The following is a 24,556-nucleotide window of genomic DNA, read 5'->3' as shown; positions in this document are numbered from 1 at the left end:
TGTTAACATAAACATAAATATTTTGAGAAAGAGAAATGTCAAAATCATTGGAGGAAAATATATTGTAAAGTATACAATAGAAAAAATCAAACAAAATACAACAAATACAACAAAAAATTATCAAAATTTTCAGAGGAACAAAACAAAATCTAGTTTTACAATCTTCAGAATTCAATCCCATTATATCAAACATATAAAGAAACATATTCAAAGAAAAAGGCAATCAATAGCGACTGACCTCGAGATGACCCAGATGTTGGAATTAGTGTGGATTTTAAAAGTAGTTATTGTAACTCTTATTAAAATCAAAACCCCAAAAACCCTTAAAATAAATGGATAGGAAATCACAGCAGGGTAGAAGAAACTACAATAATAACAAAGGCTCAAGTGGAAATTCTAGAAGTGAGAAAGTTTTCAAAATTAAAAAATAATAATCAGTTGTGTTGAGGAGCAGCTTGGAGGTGGTAAAGGGTCAATGAACCTTAAAATACAATTGAAATGATTCAATCTGAAAAATGGAGCAGTCATAGGTTGGGGTGAGGGAGCTTTTCCTTTGGTTAGTGCTTTTAGGTAATCTTGGATTTGATAAGATTACTAGACTGATCCGTCAGGGGCTTGCTAAGCCAGAGTTTATCTTGGTTTCAGTAGTGCTTTAAACAAAACTCATATCCTTGTGTACAAGATGGAAGAAGAGTGGACCAGATGACAATATTTAGATGCAGTCATTCTTAACTTCCGTTGCTCTCCCAGTGGTCTAGCTGGGTTTTGTAAAAAGTGGAATGGGAGGAATAGGGAAGGAGCCCCCACCTACCCTCTCCCATGGTCCACTTGTCTTCCTTCACTAGTGGATAAAGTCCATGGGAACAGGCAAGTTATTTTAAATCTGTATCTTCTGTTGTCAAGATCTGTAATTAGTTCTGCTCGCTGGACTGGGGACAGGAACCAAGGGAACATGAGGATGAACGAGTTAACATGGAGTGCAGGAACACACTGTGCCTACATGCAGAATGTTTGTGACAGGAAAGCCAGTCAGCAGGCAGATGGTCTCAGATACCAAGCTAGTGTTGGAAAGCAAGATTCAGTCTCTTGAAGGCGGTGTTCCTCATTGTGTGGTTTGTATCACTTGCTTCAGAATGACCTGGAGTACTTGTTAAAATGCAAATTTTGAGCCCAATCCTAGACCTCCTAAGCCTGCAACTCTACGGATGGATCTCAGTAGTCGATATTGGAAACGTGCAGGTCCCTAGGAGATGCTTATGCATATATATTTGAACTGTTGTGTTTAAGGGTTAGGGAGCTGACAGAAGCAAGGAATAGACCAAGCCCTTGGGTGGGAAGGCTCCATAACCTTGGCACTGTTAGCATTCTTGGCGGAACAGGATTATGCCACATGCTTTGCAGCATCCCTAGCCTCTACCCTCTAACACCGTATTCCAGTTGTGAAAACCAAAAATGTCCCCTGGAAGGCAAAATTGTCACCAGTTGGGAACCGGAACCTCTGCTTTGTGGGATCAGAGTGGTTACTTTGTTCCCAATCCAAGGATCAGGACACACGATGAGAGAAAGTCCAGCTATTGGAACTGGAGTGCCAAGTTGAAGCTAGACCTACAACAAAAGCTCCAAAAGCTCCTTTATAGGGCTGATCCCATGCCTCAGCCACCTAGCTTGTACAGAAGCCATGTAACTCTAGATTTGGTGACAGAAGGAATTTAAAGGCTAGAACTAGATAGGGTCTTTCAGGTTAGGCCAGCACACAACGTGGACTTTTGACATCATCCAGATGCTTGAACCAACCTCAGTCCTGAGGCAGAATTTCCCGTGGCATCTGATACACGGCCTGGATTTGGAGCTCTCACTGGGATTAGATGCCATGGGAATATTGTGTTTAGGAACTCTGAAAGAGACAGGCTTCAACAAAGCAGACCTAAGCAACACGTAGCATCTGAACTTCTTTATTAGCTTCCATTCCAGCCCACGAGGACAAAAGCATCACATACGTATCCACTGTGGCAAACCTGTCCTCAGTAGGGATTTTCCCCAGTACTACTCTCGCCTCTGTACTGAGCCTACTTGCTTCTTTGTAATGTTTCCACTTTCTGTCCCACTCCCTAATAGATGATTTGTCCTCTCTGCCCAGCCTCCTAGTTCTGATATTTGGATTGTCTGTGATCTGGGTAGTACTTAGGAGGTAGAATCAAAGCCTTGTTGATTGGATTGGGAGTTCCTAACTTCCTATTAAAGGCACTGATTAAGCATCTATTGTATAAAGTAAGATTATGATCCAGTAAGAAAGATTCCACAAGTAGCGCAGGAAGAATTGGTTTCTAGTACACTTCATGCTTCAGGACAGGAAATCCAGAAAAAAATTCTGTGGTACGTTAAGTGTGTACTGTAAGTTTCATTTCCATATGAAAAACTGTAGTTAGCTAAAACGCACATCCATGAATAATCCTGATTAGACTTGCTTAATCCTGGTTAAACTAGCTACTAGCTAAACAACAATTTCACAACTCAAGAACTCTGTAAAAGCATTTCCTCTGAATATTTTATTCAGAAAAATACACAAAAAGATAAGGCAGAAACAAAAATCCCAGTCATTTGCAGTATCTGTCGGTTTCAATTTGGCTGTCCTGTTAAAACAAAGAAAAATAGTAAAATTAATCTATGTAAAACATGCCATATATATTCAACTGCTAATAAATTTAAAAAGCTTTAAAAATGTGTGCTCAATTTTGGTTACTGTATTACCACAACACTTACATTAAAGTATGTATACTTTTAAATTTGGTTTCTATAAAAAATGGATTCTAATCTTATAAAAGTTATTTCCTAATATTCAATAAATGTTATCTAAGGGCTTTTTCAATCCAAATAGCAATTTTAATTATTCCAGAATTTAAGGGTGCTCTAAATTTCCATTTAACAGTGTGAGAATGCTGTACTGTTACAAGTGATAAAAGTTACAGGACATAGAGTTTATTCCGTTTTAGAGTCCACATCCTGATTATATTTTATAACCTCTTCTTGATTTCTTACAACTACATGCATATTCATTTGCTCAGCTGGAAAAAAATTCTTAACATTATTTACCGATTTTAGGTATGAACTCTACCAGCTAGTTAACAGGAAATATGTAATTAAACATTGCCTTTATCAAGTAATGTAAAAAAAGGGTAAGAGTAACTTTGGAACATATGACTTGAATGAGTGGCTGGTGATTATCAAAATCTGACACTTAATTGATTTATACTTGTACACTCACAGCTAAACGTCTCCGTTTTTCTATGTTGTAACTCTAGGACATTACTTATCTCCATAGGAAGAGTAATAAATATTAATAATGTGCTATGATAAACACCCTGCACTCTTCCAAATCTTACAATAAAACTGCTTCAATTTCACTTGTTTCGCTTTTATACTTAGTTTTTTAGTTGATCTATGCTTATTTTAAGGAACCTGAACTACTCCAACAGAATCCACATAATTTTTATATTAGTCAAACTGCTTCTTTCTAACTCTGGCTCTAATAGTTATAAAAAGATAATGATAAATTTATGAAATAGATACAGTCAAACCTGAATTTCTTAAAGTATATACTTAGAATCGGTTATAATTTTTAGATATTCTTTCTTGACAGTCTTTTCCCAAACTCATGATGTCCTCTCTAGGTAATATTGCCACACTCATAAATTAGAAATAAAGACAAAAATGTGAAAACTACAGTAATTTAAGAGAATATAGGTTTTCTACATGCCATTTCTATTGGCTACTGAAAATAGTGGAAATAAGTAAATAAATAGCTACCTGTCCAGAAGCATCTCATGCAAAAATCCATCTTTCTGAGCCTTTTTAAGAATTTTACTGTCTCCTTTACTTATTTTAACTTTGTGGTCTTGGAAGCTCTGAAATTTCTTTCTGCAAAGAAAATGTCTTCATTGAAAAATACCTCAAACTCTGATAATACATATTTACTATTAAATTTGTAAATACTGTTAATTTCTTTTTCACTTATTAAAAATGTCTAATTATAGGCCAGGCACAGTGGGTCATGCCTGCAATCCCAGCACTTTGGGAGGCCAAGGCAGGCAGATCACTCGATGTCAGGAGTTCGAGAACAGCCTGGCCAACATGGTGAAACCCGTCTCCACTAAAAATACAAAAATTAGTCGAGCATAGTGGCGTGCACCTGTAGTCCCAGCTGCTCGGGAGGCTGAGAAAGGAGAATCACATGAACGTGGGAGGTGGTGGTTGCGATGAGCTGAGATCGTGGCACTGCACTCCAGTCTGGAGGACAGAGAGAGACTCCATCTTGAGGAAGAAAAAAAAAGTCTAATTGTATTTTTTTTAATAAGCTGGAGATTTTGAACAACAAAAACGACCTTCGTGACCTCTCAGGAGGAGGGCCACTCATTGACTGGGTAGCACAAGGCCCCACTTCTATTAGGGCATGCTGGCTGGAGTCCCCTGTGTCCTGGCCATAGCACAGACTTTGACTGGCATCACGCCCATTCTATGAATGAATAGAGCGATTGACTAACCCGAGTGACTAGCTTTGGGAGCTGGTAGGATGATTAGGAAAACTGAACCCTCAAGAAAAAAAAGCATTTAGCTCAGTGCTCTGTCCTAGAGGCTACATTGTGTTGCCTCTTCTTGTCCATCAGTTTTCATTTTCTCAGACATGGTCTTGCTCTGTCACCCAGGCTGGAATGCAGTGGTGATCAGAGCTTACTGCCGTCTTGAACTCCTGGGCTCAAACAATCCTCCTGTCTCAGCCTCCCGAGTAGCTAGGCCTACAGGCATGCACCACCATCCCCAGCTAATTAGGTAATTTATTCTGAAAGCACTTTGAGAAGCACTTCACTGTCAAATCTGTAGGTCTTAAAGGAAAAGCATATATACACATAATTGATTTCACATTGTTTTACATTTCCTTTGTCTTCTTCTGGAATGTCATCTTTTTTCTTGGTTCCTCTTTCAGCGCAGGATCTAATCTAGATATTGGAAAAGAGAATCCAATGGGTTATATGTTTATCTTCCACCTTCCCCACTTTACATATCACATAAGAACATTCGAGATGATTTCTTATGCAGAAGAAAAAATTAACAGAGCAACAATATTCAGAAAAAGACAGGTTCTGGCTATGTGTTTCTACTTCATATATATAATCTATATGAATAAGTGCTATCACAGGCTTCCTCCTCAGCCCTTGTGTCAGAAACACTACAGACAAAATTATTTCAGAAACATTTTATACATCAGATCCTGCTAGGCAATAAAGCAATCATTAATTTAATTTTGTCCTCCAAGTGAATACACTAGGATCAAATTATCCCTAGTAGACAAGTGTCATTTGATCAGATTGAAAGATCAATAGCTATTTTACATTGCACAGACTATTACCAAACTATTAAAACTTTTAACATTACACAACTTGTTTTTAATTAATTGGAACTCACCTCTTTTAGTAGCTTCTTATATCCTCCTAAGTTGGATAGATGTTTACTATCACACATCATAAGTTAATTAATCTGCATTCAACAATTAGGATCACCCACAGAACAGGCAATGGGCAATGGTAAGGATTCATGTCTCCTAAGGGATCTCTGTGGGCAGAGTCCAGTTTCAGGGCTGCTTAGAAAGTGATGGCAAATAACGTGTTTGTGCCAATGATATCTTTGTGACAGTTTTGATTAGAGGGGTCCCAGACCTCAAAACATTCCCTGCTAGGGCCTGTAACACAATGCTACCTTTAGTAAGAGGGATCTGTGTTCTGGTAGATAAGGCAAGGTCCTAATGGTGAAGGGCTGACAGAGATTAATTAGGACAGCCTGCAATTAAATGGTATGAAAAGAGTCCTAAATAATCACTGTTCAGCGCTTCCAAGTACTTGACTAACCAAAGACTAACCAAAGAGACCCAGAAAACTTTGTATTTCATCTGAAAATTGCTTTAAATAGTGAAAAATGCAATCTTTGTGTATCTTTGTGTCTTTGTATAAGTGAAAAGCACTGCACATATATTTGCAATTGTTGCCTTCAATAACACTTTTGTGATGATATCCAGATGAAAAAAATTTAAACATGATACAATAAAATATAAATAAATTAAATTAAATGCAAGTCACAAACCCATCTGCATTTCCTCAATGACCTGTTTCCTGAGAAGCAATGTGCTATGAAATACTGAGAGTGGCCTCTGGAGACAGCTGAGCCTGGGTACACATCCTGTCTTACCACACCTTGAAATCACTGTGATTTCCAGGAACTGACTGACAAAAACCACGAGGATGTAAGGAGGGTCAGAGGCTGTCTTCCTGTCTGTAAGGCTGAGCTCACATCCACCTGATAGGAGCATTATGGAAATTCAAGACTACAACGCATGTGCCAGATGCATGCAATGAAAAAAATATAGCATTTCACTTCTCTAACTGTAAGAAAATATCTACATTTTAGATTGAAAGTGTTTGAGCTTTAGATTTGAAATTATCTGAAATCAAGACTATTCTAAAAAGAAAATCAAACATATGACTGGAAATCTAACATGAAGCACGTACAGAGAATTGAGAGAGGCTTTTAAATTACACTGGCAGTGGAGAAAAATGTAACATAAATTTTTATGCTCTAATTATAAGAATGAAGGGCATTTTAGAAAAGGCATTTGCCCCCTCTCTTAGAGCCTTCCACTCTGGCCCCCACAATGCCAGCAAATCTGGGTCAGACTGGATTCAACTTGTGATTCCCAACAGAGACAATCAAAGCAAGGTTCACGATGCTTAGTACTGCATTGGAATGCCAAGACACAGAAAAACCATGTGTCAAGAAGCGGGGAGTTATTCTTTAGACACATCCTGGTATATGTTTATCATTAAAGATCAGTGGCTTTTGTGAGTCTAAGAAATTAAGCCTTAAATGTTTTCATCAAATTCCAGTTAACTACCTGATTTATCTAGGTTATATTAACAGTATTATTTAGAATTTCACCTTGATATGAAGATGTCTGTTTAACTTTTACAATGATGTAAAACAAACAGTAGGATTAGGGAGGGCACAGGCCACTGGTGAAATGGATAACGCGTCTGACTACGGATGAGGGAATTTAGCCTGGAATAAGGAACTTTTATTTCCAGCTTAGTGAGGCACACACATTTTAAAAATAAAATAAAAATCATGTTTTATGTGATTCATGTTTCTCCTAATGCAAAGAAGACAGGTACTATTAATAAAAATATTTTTAAAATGTAAGGGCTAAGGCCCCAGAAGTTCTGCTATGATTTTTTGTTTCATAGAGTGATTATCATCACAGAAGCTCAAGCATTACATAAATACAAACGTGTATACCCTGACCTGGTAATTCTGCTTCTGGAAATTTATCTTCAGGTCCACCCGCACATCTACAAATTGATGCATATTCAATGTTATGTACCGCAGCACTGTTTATAAGAGCAAAAGACTGGAAACAGCCTAAATTTCCATCTATAAAAGACTACATAAATTAAGGTACATCCCTAAAATGGAATATTATGTGGCTGTTAAAAGAGAGAGAGAAAGAGAAGAAAACCAAGAAAAAGAGAAAATTTTGTACATTCAAACTAATAGTAGAAAACTCTCCAAGATACCATTTTAAGGAAAAAAAATCAAAAGTTGAGAATACTATAGAGGAGGCTGCCTTTAGTGTAAAAAAGTTGAAAATTATAAATATATTCATATGTTTATAAAGAAATTTTAGTAGGCTATAAAAAAACAAAACAAAGGGAAAGAGGAACAGGAGCTGGGACACAGGTGAGTAAGATGCATGGCAGGCATATGTCTTCATCTTCATATGCTTTTATTTAAAAATGTTGGATCACGTGTACATGTCATCTATTTTAAAAATCAGATTTTAAAATACAAGCAACAAAATAAGAAAATGAAAGCTTAAAAAGAGCATGCAGAACTACCAGAAAAAGATACTAATCCATGGAGATAATGGCAAGGTAGCTCCTAGATGCACTGATTTCTCTACCACATTGTATAAACAAGCCATCAACTATGAGATTTGTAATTAAAAATGAGTGTATTTGAAATACCACATTATAAAAAGCTGTTAACTACATCTTTAAAGTGACAGTAAATGATGATTTAACATTTTAAAGAGATACGGTCACATCGCATGTGTGAATACAGTCATCCGTATAAAATGTCATCATTACCTTGATCATTTCTTCTTCTTCTGCTGTTTTACTTTTTGCTTCTATGTCTCCTGCTTCATTGCATCTAATAAAGCAGCTATTTGAGGCCAATAAAGCCATTTTCCCCTAAGTGAAACAAAATAACAAAATAGCCATGAGGATACTTCTTGTAGAAGAAACATTAAGTGTTTAGACTGAATTAATTTTTCCTCCCTGATTTAAAAATCACAGAAAAGAACTTAAGAGAAGAACGTGAAAAATATAATACAAGAACATATAGAAAAGGAAATCAAAATCACCTTTCATTTTACTATTGAAAGATTACCACAATAAATATTTGTAGTGTATCTTCCTAGTAGGACTAAATTCTAATTAGATGAGGTAGGATTGCTTCCTTTCTAAAAGATCTATGGAAGATAAAACTGTTTAGTTCTGTTTGAAAAATTAACTTTAAAGACAAGAACATAATTATGAATGCATACTTTATTCAAATATTAGCATTTTAAGTAAAATTTATTTTCTTCAGAATTAGAAAACATGAAAAGGTATACACAATGCCTTTGGTGTTTTGAATTTAAGAATCAATGTCTAAGGTAGTTTTGTGTGTGAAAATAAATATTCATATACTTTTTTAGTTGTTTAATGTTTGATGTATTACACTGCATTCTATTAAACAAAACTTAAAAACTGATTTTCTTGTGTATCTAAATCTGGGTTATAAATTTGGTTAGCTTAACTCCCATAACAAATAAAATGTTTATTTATAACTTGTATTTCGTTGATTCTTTTGGAAAACTTGGAAAACCATAACATTTAGACAAAATATTTTTAAATACAATGATTACAAAATATGTTAACCTTATATCACATCCAGTTAAAAACGTGCTGATAACATGGATTTAATATATTAGTCAAGTCACAAGGGCTGGGTGGTCTCTCATTTGGATGGCTCCTGGTGAGCCCTGGAACATGGCGGTTCACATCGCATGGTGTGGTCCAGGCGATTTAAACCTGTGCCACAGATTATTCAGCTGAGTCCTTTTTGCAATAGAGTTTTAAGACCCTCTTTCATTTAAATTAATTTTTGAAACTTAGTGTCCTTCCTAAAAATAAAATGAAATGAACTTTCCTAAAGTGTTGTATTATTAGTACTATCTAAGTCATCATCCTGGCCTTATGAAATATTGGCATTTTCTACTGGTGCAACTTTTATTAAAAGTATCTCATCATAACTAGTAGGATCATCTCAAAGGGGTTGCAACACATTACAGGTAATGAAATCAATGTAGTGTTTCCTGAACTGTATTGGGTGGGTGGGGGCGAAAAGGAATACACACAGACACACAGAGAAAGGGGTAAAAGAGAATAAGAAATATCAAGGTGCATAACACATGGATAAGTAAGTATTGTTAAGTACAACTCTTGCTTTGGTTATACATATGTGTGTGCTGGGCTGCAATGTAAAAATGCATTTCTCAATGGATTAGGTCAAAGTAGTTTTCAAGTCACTGACTTAAGATTTTATCCTGGGGGATGAGGAACTTAGTCTAAGTGATTACCTCTTTCTGGTAGGATGTTTGTTTAATCTGTCATCTTAGAAAACACTGCTGACTTCCTATTTTCAGTTCATTATTGTATACTACCAAAGCTGCTACTCAAAGGCTGAGCTTATCTTCTATTTGCTTGTTCTGTGTGGTGCCCACTGGTCCTTACTTTTTCTGATATAGTTATCTACTTTTTAAAGACAGTTTAGCACTCACGTATTTTTGTTCAATCTTTACTTCTCACACAAACAGAAAAGAGAAATTATGTATTCTGTATCAACAAAGATTTAACAAAACATCCATATACTACAACTGTCTACTTACTAAAATTAAGAATTAGTATATTATCTTTTTTCTTCTTATATTAAAACTATCTTTTCATAAACTATTGTAAGCTTATGAACTGAAAGTCTTTTAGAGATAATTTACTTCAATGAATTATTATTATTTATATTTTATACGCAAATTGTCACAACTTGGTCTTAGCTAGCTCCACAGTTCGCTTACAGTCTGTAAAGTTTCTGAAAGCATCCATGATTTCTGCTACAAAGAAGATACTTAGGATCTATTCTGTTTTCCTACTCTGAGACCTAAAATTGACTGGTTCTTCAATGGAAATGAGATCCATATCTAGGCACTAAGGGTATACAGAAATAATTGTGGGCAAAAGTACTAATGCTATTTTTGTTGCACTATACTTTCAGATCTCTTTAAGGCTCTATGTTCTTACTGATTTATTACAGTTTAATGTATTATACTATTGCATCCTACTTTTTCTTTTTAAATATATTATGATTGACTGGTACAGACTTTCTGTTAAACTGACAGGAAGTTTTTATAAACAATAACAGCACTTACATTTTGAAAGACTGGTTCCCATTGTTCTCTTGGTCCAATTGCATCTGAACGCTCAACAAGTTCATCTGATTTTATACCAAGATATTTTCCATAGCCAGATTTCAGGGCAATTCTATACATTAATATGATAGATAAAAGTTAAAAACTGAGAGAAAATTAATTATAGAACATCATAACAGGACATGTGTATGTGTGTGGGTGTGTACATATCTAAAATTTCAGACTGGACATATTCCAAGTGTTCAAAAGATGCATGTGGCTGAGTGGTGACTCACTCCTGTAATCTCTGTGCTTTGGGAAGCCAATGGGAGAACTGCTTGAGGCAAGAAGTTCAAGATCAGCCTGGACAACAGAGTGAGACTCCATCTCTACAAAAAATTTAAAAAGTTAGCTGGGCATGGTGGTGTGCACAGTTTTAAATTTAGTTTTATATTTTGCTTTTTAAATATAAACATTGTACCTTATATATTATGTAACAAATATTTTCAAAATTCATCATTCTTCAATTATACCTCTTTAGTTATAATGTTCAATAATAAATTACTAAAACTTACTTTTTCTCTTATCGTAAATAGTTCTATTTACATCTATTCTTTACATAAAACTGATTTATCCTTAGAAAAAATTCCCGGAAATAATTGGATTGAAGGGTATAAATTATAAAGTTCTTATGTCATCAAACTCTTTTCCAGAAAATGCTGCTTCCATTTACATTCTTACCTCAAATTAACACAGTATGTTTTGTCTCATGGATTTTTTTTTTAAACATTGTGACTCTAAAAAAATACTTGAAAACCTGATATGGAAAAAAAAAACAGTATCCTATTAATTTGCATTTTAGTAGTTAACTAGAATAACAATTATTTTTCTTTTCCTTTCCTTTTTAGTTTTTAGATTATCTGGTAATGTCCCTTGTCCATTTTTCTATTCAGATCTGATTGTTCGCAATTTTTCTACTGGGGTCTTCAGTGCTATGAATACTATACAAGATACATATGAAGAGTAAAACCTCACTGCCTATTAAGGTTGTTGCAAATATTTTCCTCATTTATCAGTTAATTTTCTTTATAATCCTTTTTTGTTTATAATTGTAAAGCAGTTTAAAACTATTGAATTTTTTCTTCCTCTGCTTTTATTCTTTGTCTTTCACCCTACTTATCAGACTTTCAAAGAAAGTATAGAAATAATCATCTTAATGTGATTTTTTAAAATTATGATTTCTTTCACCTTACCAAGAATCTCCTCGGATGCCAGAATTGACTTTTACTCCTTTATACGTTAATGATTATATAATGGAAATCATCATCATGTTGATGTAACCAATTACTAAAATATGTAAATTCACTTTCAGTATCTTTTACCCAAAGAATCATTCTATACTTCTGCACAAAGTGAGAATAAAAAAGGTTATTTTATAAAATGACTGGAAAAATAGTGAGTAAAAATATTCTTTTGGTCGTTACGATGCTGTAACATTCTCTGCTGGTTTCAACAATATTCCTTTTTTTAGTCTTCCTGTTTGCCTTTGGACTTCCAAACAGTGAGTTTAAATATCATAGCAACAATGAACCAGGTTTTGTACTATTTGATTTATTTTTTAATCTATCTTATTTGCTGTGTGAAATTATTAATCTGCATTTTTTAACTTACACATCTTTTTTCCAGCCTAGCATTATATACTGATAGGAAATCTATTAAAAGTAGATCACAAAATCTACTTTTCAAAAAAGCTATTTTGTTTTTTATATCAAAATTACCATGGGCTTAAGACAGATACTAAAATTTTTAATGAATACAATTAAATTTTTAAAATAACTCCTTACTAATTATATTACAACATAAGCTCACCTGGAATCAGATAATTTGACAGACATAAACTGCTCTGCAGGACTAGGGCCCTCATCAATTATTGGAGAAAAAACATTTGAAAATAAATTTGACATTTGCTGTAAATATAAAGACATTATTTTGCTTTAAAAAATGTGGTTATTTTCTTCTGCAATTAAATGTAAGAATATTCAGATATACTGATGTCACTGTAATACTGTATCTTTGGAATCAAGATCTATTTTACCTTCTTTTAACCACAGTGCTAATTTTATGCACTGAGTAAGACAAGGTGATATAATGCTTATTTAATAACTTTCGAGATAGCTTCCCTTTATGCTTTAAAATACAGTCATAAATAAACACTTATTTAAAAAGCTAAATGCTTTCATTTATTCAATGGATGGCTTTGCTGACCAAATGATACTGCTTTTTATCTTCTAATTACTTTGTAGCTCATCAGTGCTTCCCCTAACGGGCTAAAGAAAATGAGGAAACTTCAAATTGTTAAATGCACCCAGGTTAGTTTTGGTAACAGGTCTGAATAAAAAAGAAATTCAAACATGTTTGACTCAAATAGGTTATCTTTTTTCTTTCCACTTACTATTTTAATTATTCATGTTGTTTTGACTTCCAAAGATACTCTTCTGGAACTACACGGAATGTTTTCAAATGCTTATATTAGAAAGAGGGACTTGCCAATGGCTGGTAAATATTAAGGAATTAAAAAATAATGGAAGAGTCAAATGCAATGGTTCCATTCCTTTGGAAAATGTTTGAGACTAGTTAGAGTTTGGCCTAAGTGAATGAATGTCCTAAAATCTACACTAGTGGCAGGATCTTCCCTTCCAGACACAAACCTTCTTTGTGTGGAGCTCCCAGGGTAAAAAGACCATTGTCGAGTGCATGTATATAGGTTCCCTCATCCATTTCAATGGCTATGGTTCCTGAAATTTCACCAAACTTTGTTACTGTCCACCAGATTCCTAAAAAATAAAATTGATATTTCAACTTTATATTTTAGTTTTGACACAGAGTTCTTTGTTATTATAACTTAGTTTAAAAAACTTTTTATTTTCAGTCGTAAGAAATCATACAAAGATCTCACATATCCTTTACTCGCTTTGTCTCAATGATGACATCTTGCATAAGTATCATACACTGTTAGAATCAGGAAACTGACATTGATATAATCCATGAAGCTTATTCAGATTTCACTAGTTTTACATGTATATGTTTGCATGTATGTGCACAGATTGATGCAACTACCAGCACAGTCAGAATTAGGTTTTTAAAATACAAAATAGCAACATACAGCCAGCCATGGGGGTGCATGCCTGTAATCCCAGCTACTCAGGGAGCTGGGAAAGAGAATCACTTGAGCCCAGGAGTTCAAGGTTAGAGTGAGCTATGATCATGCCACTGTACTCTAGCCTGAGTGACAGAGCAAGGTCCTGTCTCAAAAAAAGACCAAAACAAAAGACAACATGTAAAACATACAAATTGATATATGGAGAACGGTCTCTCTCATGATAGACCCCAGCCATCTATTCATGCCTGCTTTCCAGAGGCAATGCCTATCATAATGTTTCTTAAAAATGCCTCTACAGGAAGACTTTCTAGCATAGATATCTTTTTTTTTTTTTTTTGAGACGGAGTCTCGCTCTTTCGCCCAGGCTGGAGTGCAGTGACGCGACCTTGGCTTACTGCGATCTCTGTCTCCCCGGTTCAAACAATTATCTGCCTCAGATTCCCGAGTAGCTTGGGTTACAAGAGCCTGCCACCATGCCCAAATAATTTTTTTTGTATTTTCAGTAGAGACGGGGTTTCATCACATTGGCCAGGCTGGTCTTGAACTCCTGACCTCGTGATCCACCCGCCTCTGCCTCCCAAAGTGCTGGGATTACAGGTGTGAGCCACGGCGCCCGGCCAGTAATCTTAACTATGATTTTAGATTGAAAGCAAAACGAGCAGAATCTGTGTCTATGTATACTAATTTCCAATTTGCCAATAGAAATGTTAGACTCTAGCAAAAGTTATTTTAACAGTTGTTATAAAAGTTCATATCTTAATGTTAAAAAATATCCTCAAACCTCCTCCTAAATTGTACTTTAACTAGAGTAGAAATGAGTCAATCATCAACTGGATATGACATATTAAGGAATTCTTGTTAATTTTACAAGGTCTGATAATGACATAGTATAATGTATAAAAATCAAGAACAAAACAGGTGATGAGAGAAATACATATCACGTTAAGAAATGTACATTTATGTACTTATGGGTAAAATGACATAATATCTGTGATTTTACTTAAAATTTTCCAGGAAAAAATGTGTGTGGGTGATTAAGCAAATGAAACGAGATTGGCAAAATATTGATAATTAATGCTGGGGCCTGGGCACATGGGGACTCATTATATACTTCTATGTGTGGATTAGTTTGGATATTTCCATAATAAAAAGGTTTTAAAGATTCAGTTAATTCCACTGCACAAAATTTTCTATTCAACTAAACATTTCATGATTTTCATAATCAATTTTAAAATACATAAAATTTTAGCTAAAATGAATTTGGACCCTTATCTAATACCAAATACAAAAAGTAACTTAAAATAGACCAAAGACCTAAGTGTAAGAGCTAAAGTTAGAAAACTTTTAGAAGAAAATGGGAAAAGCTTCACGACAATGAATTTGGCAATGATTTCTTATATAGAACATCAAAGGCACAGGCAACAAAAGAAAAGATAGACAAACTGGACTTCATCAGAATTAAAAACTTTTGTGCATCAAGAACCACTGTCAACAGAGTAAAAGGCAACCCAGAGAATGAAGAAAATATTTGTAAACTACATATATTATAAGGAATTAATATCCAGACTATATAGAGAACTCCAAAAAGTCAAACACCACAATTCAAAACTGGGCAAAGGATATACACAGACATTGCTCCAAAGATGATATACAAATGGCCAATAAGCACTCGAAAAGACGCTCAACATCACTAGTCACTAGGGAAATATAAATCAAACCATAATGCAATACCACTTCACACCCATTATAATGCTATTATCAAAACAAACAAAAAACAAAAACAGAAACCAAGAAAACCAGAAAAACAACTGTTGGGCAGGATGTGGAGAAACTGAAACCCTCTGCAATGCTGGTGGGAAGGTAAAATGGTGCATGCATTTAAATGCCACTGAAGTGTACACGTAAAAATAGAAAAACTGGCAAATTCTATATTCTGTGTATTTTACCTCCACACACACACAAAACCAATGGAGAAAAAGAAAATTAATCAAAATTAAAATTTCAGCTAAAGACAGTTAGAAAGCAATAAAACTAATGACAATTTAGATGATTGAGTTATAGCTACAATTGTTTTCAGTAAAAGAAATAATGCTTTATTCAGAATCATTATGAACATTGTTATTAGCAAGTCTTTCTTATAAATGTAATAGTCAATAATTTTAAATTAGTTTTATTTTGTATGTTCTATGCCACATTCACCAAGTACACTTAATATTAAATGAAATCATTTAAATATAATATCTCATTAATGTTTTGCCAATGAAGAAGAAATTTCTGGCAGACAAGCCCCTCAAAATTTTCACACTCTGTCCAAGTAGGGAAATGATACAATAACATTACTTACAATATTGTCAACTGAAAAAGAAATTACTTTGAGCAGATGCCAGCATTTTTCTCAATGAGATTTCAAAGAATAAGAAAGCTAAACACACTATCATCAAGAATTAAATGTGAGCATTCTGCCTACTTTCTGCAAGTGGCCTACATTCAACCTTTGGAGGTATGCTTATATGTTTAACGACTAAAGTAACACAACATAATACTTAACAGTGCCACTCGGGGTTTTAGCTGTGAAAAAGCAGTGGATCCTAAGAACAGTGGGCACTGAAGTTGCCTGTCTCTATGTCAGGTTACAGCTCAAGCTGTGTATATGCTGCAGACGCCCAAGCTGAATTTAAGAGAATCCGCTCTAAAACATTATTTGCTATTTAGACACATGCTTAAAGTTATTTCCTTTTAAACCATAGGCAGATGGTGAAATACTCCCGCTGTGTTGTCTCACAATGCATAATAAAGCTTTTCACATACTTTCACATAGTTTAGAATGTTTACATATGTCTGCCATGCCTGTAATCTAGCACTTTGAGAGGTGGAAGCAGGGGAATCACTTAAGCCCAGGAGTTCAAAATCAGCCTAGGTAAGAAAAGGAGACTCCCATCTTTACAAAAAAATTAAGAAATTAGCTGGGTATGTTGGTACAAGACTGTGGTCCCAGCTACTCGGGAGTCCGAGGTGAGAGGATTGCTTGAATCTATGAGGTTGAGCGTGCACTGAGCCATGATCATGTCACTGCACTCCAGCCTGAGCAACAAAGCAAGAGCCTGTTTCAAAAAAAAAAAAAAAAAAAAATGGCATGATGCACCAGTGTCATGGCTGATAAGATACTACCAGGGCACCCTCATTCTAGCATCAATGCTGTGTGACAGCTCACCTCGCCTTCTGACTAACCCAGTGCTTCTGTGCTAAGGGCCCCTTTAAATCTCTGCCTTCATTATTTGCTTGGCACAAAGGAAAGATATATCTTAGATTTGGAAATGGAATTTTCTTCCCCAATCTTACTGTAGTCTAAGTACCCTTCACAGACCTTCTATTAACCCATAGCTTACTTAGCTTTAGCTCCTGGGTAAATCAAATCTGTGTATTGCAAACTACGATGTTGGAAATTCAATTGCTTCTGAATCTAGCAGAACCCAGTGAAACTCTTTGCTTATAGACATGCTCATTTTTATTAATCTATTTATCAACTGAGACTGAATTTATAAGGAAGACTTAACAATCCTAAATGTGTACACATGACAGCTTCAAAATACTTTAAGCAAAAACTGCTCAAGTACACAGATCTAGAATTACAGCTTGAGATTTTAACATCACTCTCACTACATTGTAGGATGAGTAAAAAATCAGTAAGGACACAGAAGATGTGCATAGTCACAAGCTCCACCAGTTGACCTAACTGACATCTAAATAACACTGAACCGCCGGGCGCCAGGGCTCACGTCTATAATCCCAGCACTTTGGGAGGCTGAGGCAGGCGGATCGCCTGAGGTCAGGAGCTTGAGACCAGCTTGGCTAACGTGGTGAAACCCCGCCTCTATTAAAAATATAAAAAAAATTAGCCAGGCGTGCTGGCAGGTGCCTGTAATTCCAGCTCCTCCGGAGGCTGAGGCAGGAGAATCACTTGAACTTGGGAGGCGGAGGCTGCAGTGAGCCGAGATCGTGCCACTGCACTGTAGCCTGCTGGGCAACAGAGCGCGACTTCATCTCCAAAAAAAAAAAAAAACAAAAAAACCCTGAACCAACATCTGCAGAATACACTTTCTTTTCAAGTGTATATGGAAATTCACTAAGAAAGTATGTTCTCCAACTATACTATAAATGAATTAGAAATCAGCAACAATAACATACCTATAATATCTCTATGTAGTAGAAATTAAAAACAATACACTTTTAAATAACTCAAGTGTCCGTGAAAAGAAAAATCACAAGGAAAACTAGATGATATTTTGAATGGAATGAAAATGAAAGCAAAACCTGTTGACTATAACTAAAACTAAAGTGGAATGAAGAGATCTAACTTCCTTCTTAAGAAGCAATAAAACAAGAGCAAAGTAAACTGAAAATAAGTTAAAGGGAGGAAAAAAAAGAATGAAAATAAATGAAATAGAAAATGAAAAGAAGAGAAAACAAGTAATACAGAAACAGGCTTGTCCAACCTGAGGGCTGCATGTGGCCCAGGCCAGCTTTGAATGCAGCCCAACACAAATTCATAAACTTTCTTGAAACATTATGAGATTTTTTGCTTTTTCTTTTTTTTTTTTTGGCTTGTCAGCTATCGTTATTGTATTCTATGTGTGGCCCAAGACAGTTCTTCTCCTTCCATTGTGGTCCAGGGAAGCTAAAAGATTGCATACCCCTGTACTAAAAGATCATTAATCATCTAAAATAAGTGATCTTATAAAGAATTGATAAACCTCCAGCTAGACTGACCGATCCAGGAAAAAACACAAAAAACACAAATTACCAATATAAAGAGACTGCAATACAGATTAGCTTCTACAGGCATTAAAAGGATATTAAAGGAATATTCTGAAAAATTTTATTCCAATAAATCCAACAACTTGGATTAAAGGAAATTTTCCTAAAAGACACAAATTACCAAAACTGACAACAGAAAAATCTGAAAATATCTCTTAAAAAATCCTAATTCTCCCACAAAAAACTAAAACCAAACCAAACAAAACCCTCTAGGTTCAGATGACTTCACTGGTAAATCCTATCAAACATGTAAAGAAGAAATCATACCCATCTTATGCAGCTATTTCCAAAAACAGGGAAGGAGACAGCACTTTCCATCTAATTTTATGACACCCAATATCACCTTGACACCAAAATCAAATAAAGACATTACAAGAAAAGGATACAAAAGTCCAATATCTCCCATCAACACCAATATAGAAATCTTAAAAAAAAAAAAAACCTAGAAATCAAATCTAGCAATATCCCAAAGGACAATGCACCACAACCAAGTGGGGTTTATCTCAGGGATGTAAAGTTAGTTTAAAAGTTGAAAATGAAACCAATGTAATTCATAGGCAGAATGAAGAAAGTTGTATAATCGTCTCAACAGATACAGAAAGAGAAATTGACAGCATTAAACATTATTATGATAAAAACTCCCAAGAAACAAAGTTTAAAAGGAATGTCCTCATCTTGATAAAGGTTTTCTCTGGAGACCCTACAGACATCATACCATATGGTGGACTACTAAAAGCTTTCTGCCTAAGCTTGGAAACAATGCAATTATGTCCATTCTCGCGACTTCTGTTCAACACTATGGAAGTCCTGAACAGTATAATAAACCAATAAAAAGCAAGACAAGACATAAGGATTAGAAAGAAAGAAGTAAAACGATAGTCACAGGAAACATAATTGCAAATTTCTTAGTTTTCTGTATAAACAAACCTCTAGAAGTAATAAGTGAAACAGAATTATCAGACTACAAATTCACTATACAAAAATCAATTGTAGATCTATGTACTAACAGCAAAAAACTGGAAAACCAAATTCAAAAGTTCTATTGACAGTAGTGTAAAATTATAAAATACTTAAGAATAAATTTTTAAACAGGCATCAAGACTGCTGCATTGAAAATTATGAAATATTGAGGCCCAATATTAAGATGTTGATTCTCCCCCAAATGATCTGGACTCAATACAATTCTCTGAGAAAATCCAACAGACTTCACTGTAGAAATTAATAAACTAATAGTTAGTAAGTACAAAGTTGGAGGTCTCACACTACCTGATCTCAAAACTTCATGAAATTATAGCAATCAAGAGAAATATACCAACAGAAAAACAGACAATCGACAGAACAGAGTCCAGAAATAGACTAATATGTAGAAAGTTAATTGATTTTTTGTGAAGATACGAAACTGGGTTAATGGAAAAAGGAAACACCAGTGGTGCTGGCATAAATGGTTATCAAGATGTTAAAAAAAAAAAAAGTAAATCTTGAAACCAAACTCACACCATGCCAAAAATTAATTTGAGATTAATGACAGATTTAATGTAAAAACTAAAACTATAATGCCTCTAAAAGACAATGTACAATATTTTCCTGACTTTGGGGTAAGCAAAGATGTCTTAGATCAAAGAGATAAGGCAGTAACCATAAAAGAAAAAAAAATAAACTAAGCTTTATAAAAATTAAAAGCTTCTGACCATCCTGGCTAACATGGTGAAACCATGTCGCTACTAAAAACACAAAAAATTAGCTGGGTGTGGTGGCAGATGCCGATAGTCCCAGCTATTTGGGAGGCTGAGGCAGGAGAATGGCATGAACCTGGGAGGTGGAGCTTGCAGTGCAGCCTGGGCGACAGAGCGAGACTCCATCACCAAAAAAAAAAAAAGAAAAAAAAAAGCTGTCCATCCGAAAACCACCATTAAGAAACTGAAAAGGTAAAACTCAGACTGGGAGAAAAGACTGAAAACACCATGAACTCTTGGCAAGGATGTAACTGGAGCACTAATTCATTCTTGGTGGGAGGGTAAAATGGCAGAAACACTTTAGAAAATTTTTGGCAGTTTCTTCCATAGTTAAACATTCACCTATCCTTTGACACAGCAATTCCACATCTACATACCTACCCTAGATATTTACCCTAATTTTAGAATTGTTGATTTGCCATTTCAAAAGCAATGATTCTTTCAGAACATTAGCTTTATACCATTCCATATTTTATATATTTTTTAAGCAACCATAATTTATGAAGATTCAAAATGCAACTTGCCAAGTTTTAAAAGAAAAAAAAAAAGTATGGAAACAACCAAATGGAAAATAGGCTGGTTAAGTGTGTTTGGGTCAGTTTATTTCTAGTATCATTTACAGGCTACTCTGATATTGTATTTAAAAAATTCATTCATTTCAGAGTTCACAAAATAATGATTTTTCCTGTGAAGATACTTCATTTAAGAGACAACTGACTTCTATAACTAAAATGTATACATGTTCAAAGACAACAACTTGTAAAATATATTTGGTTGATTAACATTTACATTAAGACTTTAAAATTATGTATCAGAATCTCCGGCTACTAAGCAGTCTAATGGTGCCTACTAAGTCAGAGAGTTGTAATTCCTCTCTCCTGTGCTCTGTTCTGACAATGAAGTAAAGGCATCAGTAGCATCTACTGTGCTAAAGAATAAATGGAATTTACAACTGTAGGTAATATTTAAGGACTTTAAGACAAATATGAATACATCATAAATTTCTAACTAGGAAAATGTTTTCAACGAGATCTCAAGAAATGTTAACTTTTTTCAGAATAGAGCACTGAAAACTGACTCACCAACAATATCAAGCTGGGTTTCTTCATCTTCTCTTTTTCTCTTCTTACCTTTGCTCTTTTTCTTCTTACTACAAGACGTAATTTATATAGATGAGTTTAGGTATATTGATTTGTGTGATAAATAAATATCGTAAGATTGAAACTTGGAAGTCTTTTAAGCTGTTTCATTTATAAATTATTGATTTAGGAAGACTTACATTGCTATGCCCTCTTAAACACAGTACTGAGAATTTGCTTCAGGCTTTGTACATATTATGTTAAAGTTCAAAGCAGATTGTAGAGCCACACTGCCAGATTTTAAATCCTGATTCTGTCACTTCTTAGCTCTGCAATTTTTGGAAAAGGTACTGAATCTCTCTGTGAGTCAGTTTCCCCACTTAAAAAATTAGGATAATAACTTAACTCTCAAGGCTGTTGTGAGAATTAAGAGGTAATATGCATCTTCACACATTGCTGGTGGAAATGTAAAATGGTGCAGCATCTACAGGAAACAGTTTGTGGTTCCTCAAAAAGTTAGAGTTACCATATGACCCAGCAATTTTACTCCTAAGTATGTATACCAAAGGGAAATGAAAACATACGCCCACAAAAATATTATGTAAGATTATTCACACTAGCATTAGTCACAATAGTCAAAAAGGGGAAACAAGAAACAAACAAAATATTCATCAACTGATGAATGGATGAACAAAATGTTACATCCATACAATGGACTACTACCGCAGCCATAAAAAGGAACAAGTGCTACAACAATGATGGACCTCAAAAATGTTATAAGTGAAAGAAGCCATATACAAAAGGCCACATGTTGCATGATTTCTTAGGAAATATTCAGAATAGGCAATTTCACATAGATAGCAGACTAGTGGTTGCCAAGGACTAGGAGAGGGAGAGGATGGGATGTGACTGCTTTAATGGGTAGGAAGAGATTTCCTTCTGAGATGACGAAAATGCTCAGCAACTAGACAGTGGTGAACCTCTTGAATATATAGTAAAAACCACTGACTGTACAAAAGGGTGAATTTTGTAATTATGAATTACATCGCAAAAAAAAAAATAAAAAACCAAGAGCGATTTGAAAAAAGTTAATGTGCAAAGTGCCTACAACAATTTCTTGGCACATTGAAAGTGCTATATAAGCATTAATTATGATCATTACGATAATCTTAAGACACTCTTGTCTGCATTTTCATCATAAAGTTTTCAGAAGATAACTCAACACTCCTCACAGGAAATTCACAGAGTAAAAATCTCTCATTCATTCAGGATATACCTGCCACTTATTCTGGCATCTTCATGAGCCCAGACTCCTCGAGAGGGTTCTCAAGGGCAGTGGCTTCAGCTCACTCCTTGATACTTTCTTTCCATCTCACCTAAAAATATCAAAACCTCTGTTTATCACGGAGACCAGGAGGAAATGCTCAATATTTGTATGCACAGTCAACCTCGGGCAAATCTGCCAGTTAAAAAAGAAGCGGGGATATGAGTGCACAGGTATTTTTCTCCTAAAGAGCTAATAAATTACCACTACGACCTCCTCCTCACATTTGGCTCAATTTATTTACTGCATATATGTTCTCTCATTTAATCCTCACAGACTTCTAAAGGTATAAAAAATGGTCTGAAAGTATAAATGTGTAAACGGAGGGTCAAAGATATTTGATCTCTTAATGAGTAAATGGAAGTTCAGACATATTAACCAATTTGACACAAATTACAAAATTAGTAAATGACAGAGTGCAGGTTCGAGCCCATATCCCTATCAAAGTCCATATACACTTCAACCACTGTGTGATTCATCCTGGTTTCACTCTACATATTAGCTTAGAAAAAATTAATCTATAATTTTTCCAGGAAGAGACAATGGAGAAAATAATCATCCCTAACAAAGGAAGTTATTATCATGAACTACGAGATCAGACTAACGCAGACCCACCAGGCAGAGGCCTGGAGAGATGCCTCAGGGGACCCAAACTCGTGGGTACGGGTCCACGGGTCACCCGCCCGTCTATCCTGTTTCCAGGGTCGTCCGCGCGGGAGGCTGCTCCTCTCTGCACAGGCGCCAGGAACTGCGGTCCTGCCTCCGTCCAGCCTGGAGAGGGGCCAGGGCTAAGCCTGGGAGGCCACAAAACCAGCTCTCCGGGCCACGACTTCTACCGGATTCGCGGGGGTGGAGTGCGTCCGAAAAGAACTGAGGAGGCTCCCGCCGGAGCTGCAGGACCCATCTCTTCGCCTTGGTTCCCTTGAGCACAAGCTTGGTCGACTTCACATAAGAGTACTCGGCCATGGCTCCGGGAGGCTCCTGCACGGAGAGGCTGAAGCCGGCTCAGGACGAGTATGTGACCCGGAGCAGCACGAGGGCGGGGAGGAACAGAAGTGGAGGCGAAGTAAACACTCCTTGACAGCGTACATCTGTCCAGAACCCACCTTCGTCTTGATCCAAACGCTGAATGGCTGAGATTTCCACTTCCGCGTTTCTGCTGGGGAGCTACGGCGGTCGCAGAGGGCCGAAAGATGTCCGCACGCAGCTGCTCCCTGGCTCCCTCTCGAGGAGCCCCTGAGGATTCGCGCCTCCCCAGGGGAGGAAAGCCCGCCTGAGGCGCAGGTGCCGGCTGTGGTGGGGCTGCCGGGCGCGCTGTGGAACCGCCTCCCGCTAGAGCTGCGGGCTGGCGACGGGCCCCGCGGGGGCGGGAAGCGGCTCAGGCTGCCCTCGCCGGCCTGCGGCGGCGCGGCTGGAAGCGCGGGCCACTGGTGCGCGGGTCACTCGGGGCTGTGCCTCGCGCGACTGTGTGTGCAGGAAACAAGCAGGAAATACCCTAAAATAGAATGAAGCGCCATGTTGAGGGCCGCAGACGTCGCGAGTGCTGTGAGAATGTGGGCTGAAGTGGAGAGTTATGGTGGCGCGTGTTACAGGCTCAGGGGTCAGGAAGAAGCCTAATCGTGGAGGCGGCATCTGAGGAGGGTCTTGAACGCTGGGCAGGCTTTTGCCCGATAGAGATGGAGGAAGCTAGTTCTGTCTGATGGAGGAAACAGGGCGGAGGCCTGGAGGGAGCCATGCAGCACTGGTGTGAGGAGCCGCGAGCAGGCCAGGCCTGTAAAGCAGAGTGATGGGAACCAGGATAGAGAAGGCAAGTCGGGGTCCTGTGGTCGCTGAAGAATTTGAATGAAATCAGTAAACAGGTGAGAGGGATCCATCGCAAGAGCATGGGATGAAACG

At 36.4% G+C, this 24,556-nt stretch overlaps 1 protein-coding gene across 10 annotated transcripts; it reads right to left on the bottom strand.

Annotated features, from left to right (window-relative positions):
• Window positions 1–44: 44 nt before the first annotated feature.
• On the bottom strand, window positions 45–23,998 carry LOC129053665 (protein FRG1-like). Of its 10 annotated transcripts, none has more exons than XR_010136894.1 (9): window positions 23,276–23,998; window positions 22,613–22,712; window positions 21,340–21,407; window positions 10,846–13,383; window positions 10,571–10,682; window positions 7,345–8,294; window positions 4,900–4,991; window positions 4,187–4,308; window positions 3,804–3,915 (listed from the first exon to the last, which is right to left on the bottom strand). XR_010136894.1 is itself a non-coding variant. In XM_054545581.2 (6 exons), the coding sequence occupies exons 3-6, from the start codon at window positions 8,286–8,288 to the stop codon at window positions 2,492–2,494; spliced, it is 441 nt and encodes a 146-aa protein (XP_054401556.1). In that variant the 5' UTR covers window positions 8,289–8,294; window positions 10,571–10,682; window positions 13,258–13,281; the 3' UTR covers window positions 45–2,491. The 10 variants fall into 10 exon arrangements, 1 of the variants encoding a protein (XP_054401556.1); XR_010136891.1 differs by having other exon boundaries at window positions 4,926–4,991; window positions 23,276–23,997; XR_010136889.1 differs by having other exon boundaries at window positions 4,926–8,294; window positions 10,846–12,516; window positions 13,258–13,383; window positions 23,276–23,995.
• Window positions 23,999–24,556: the final 558 nt, after the last annotated feature.

This window comes from Pongo abelii, chromosome 15 (assembly GCF_028885655.2).
Source record: "Pongo abelii isolate AG06213 chromosome 15, NHGRI_mPonAbe1-v2.0_pri, whole genome shotgun sequence".
Taxonomy (NCBI): domain Eukaryota; kingdom Metazoa; phylum Chordata; class Mammalia; order Primates; family Hominidae; genus Pongo; species Pongo abelii.
Note: the sequence above shows the minus strand (reverse complement) of the source record. Positions and strands in the feature narration are given on the sequence as shown.

Coding starts and splice junctions, on each gene's coding strand:
- LOC129053665 (XM_054545581.2), bottom strand. CDS start 8,288: ATGGCTTTATTGGCCTCAAATAGCTGCTTTATTAGATGCAATGAAGCA. Junction 3,916..4,899: donor CAATGTGAAATCAATTATGT/GTATATATGCTT, acceptor TTTTCTTTGCAG/AAAGAAATTTCAGAGCTTCC. Junction 2,631..3,804: donor CATGAGATGCTTCTGGACAG/GTAGCTATTTAT, acceptor TTGTTTTAACAG/GACAGCCAAATTGAAACCGA.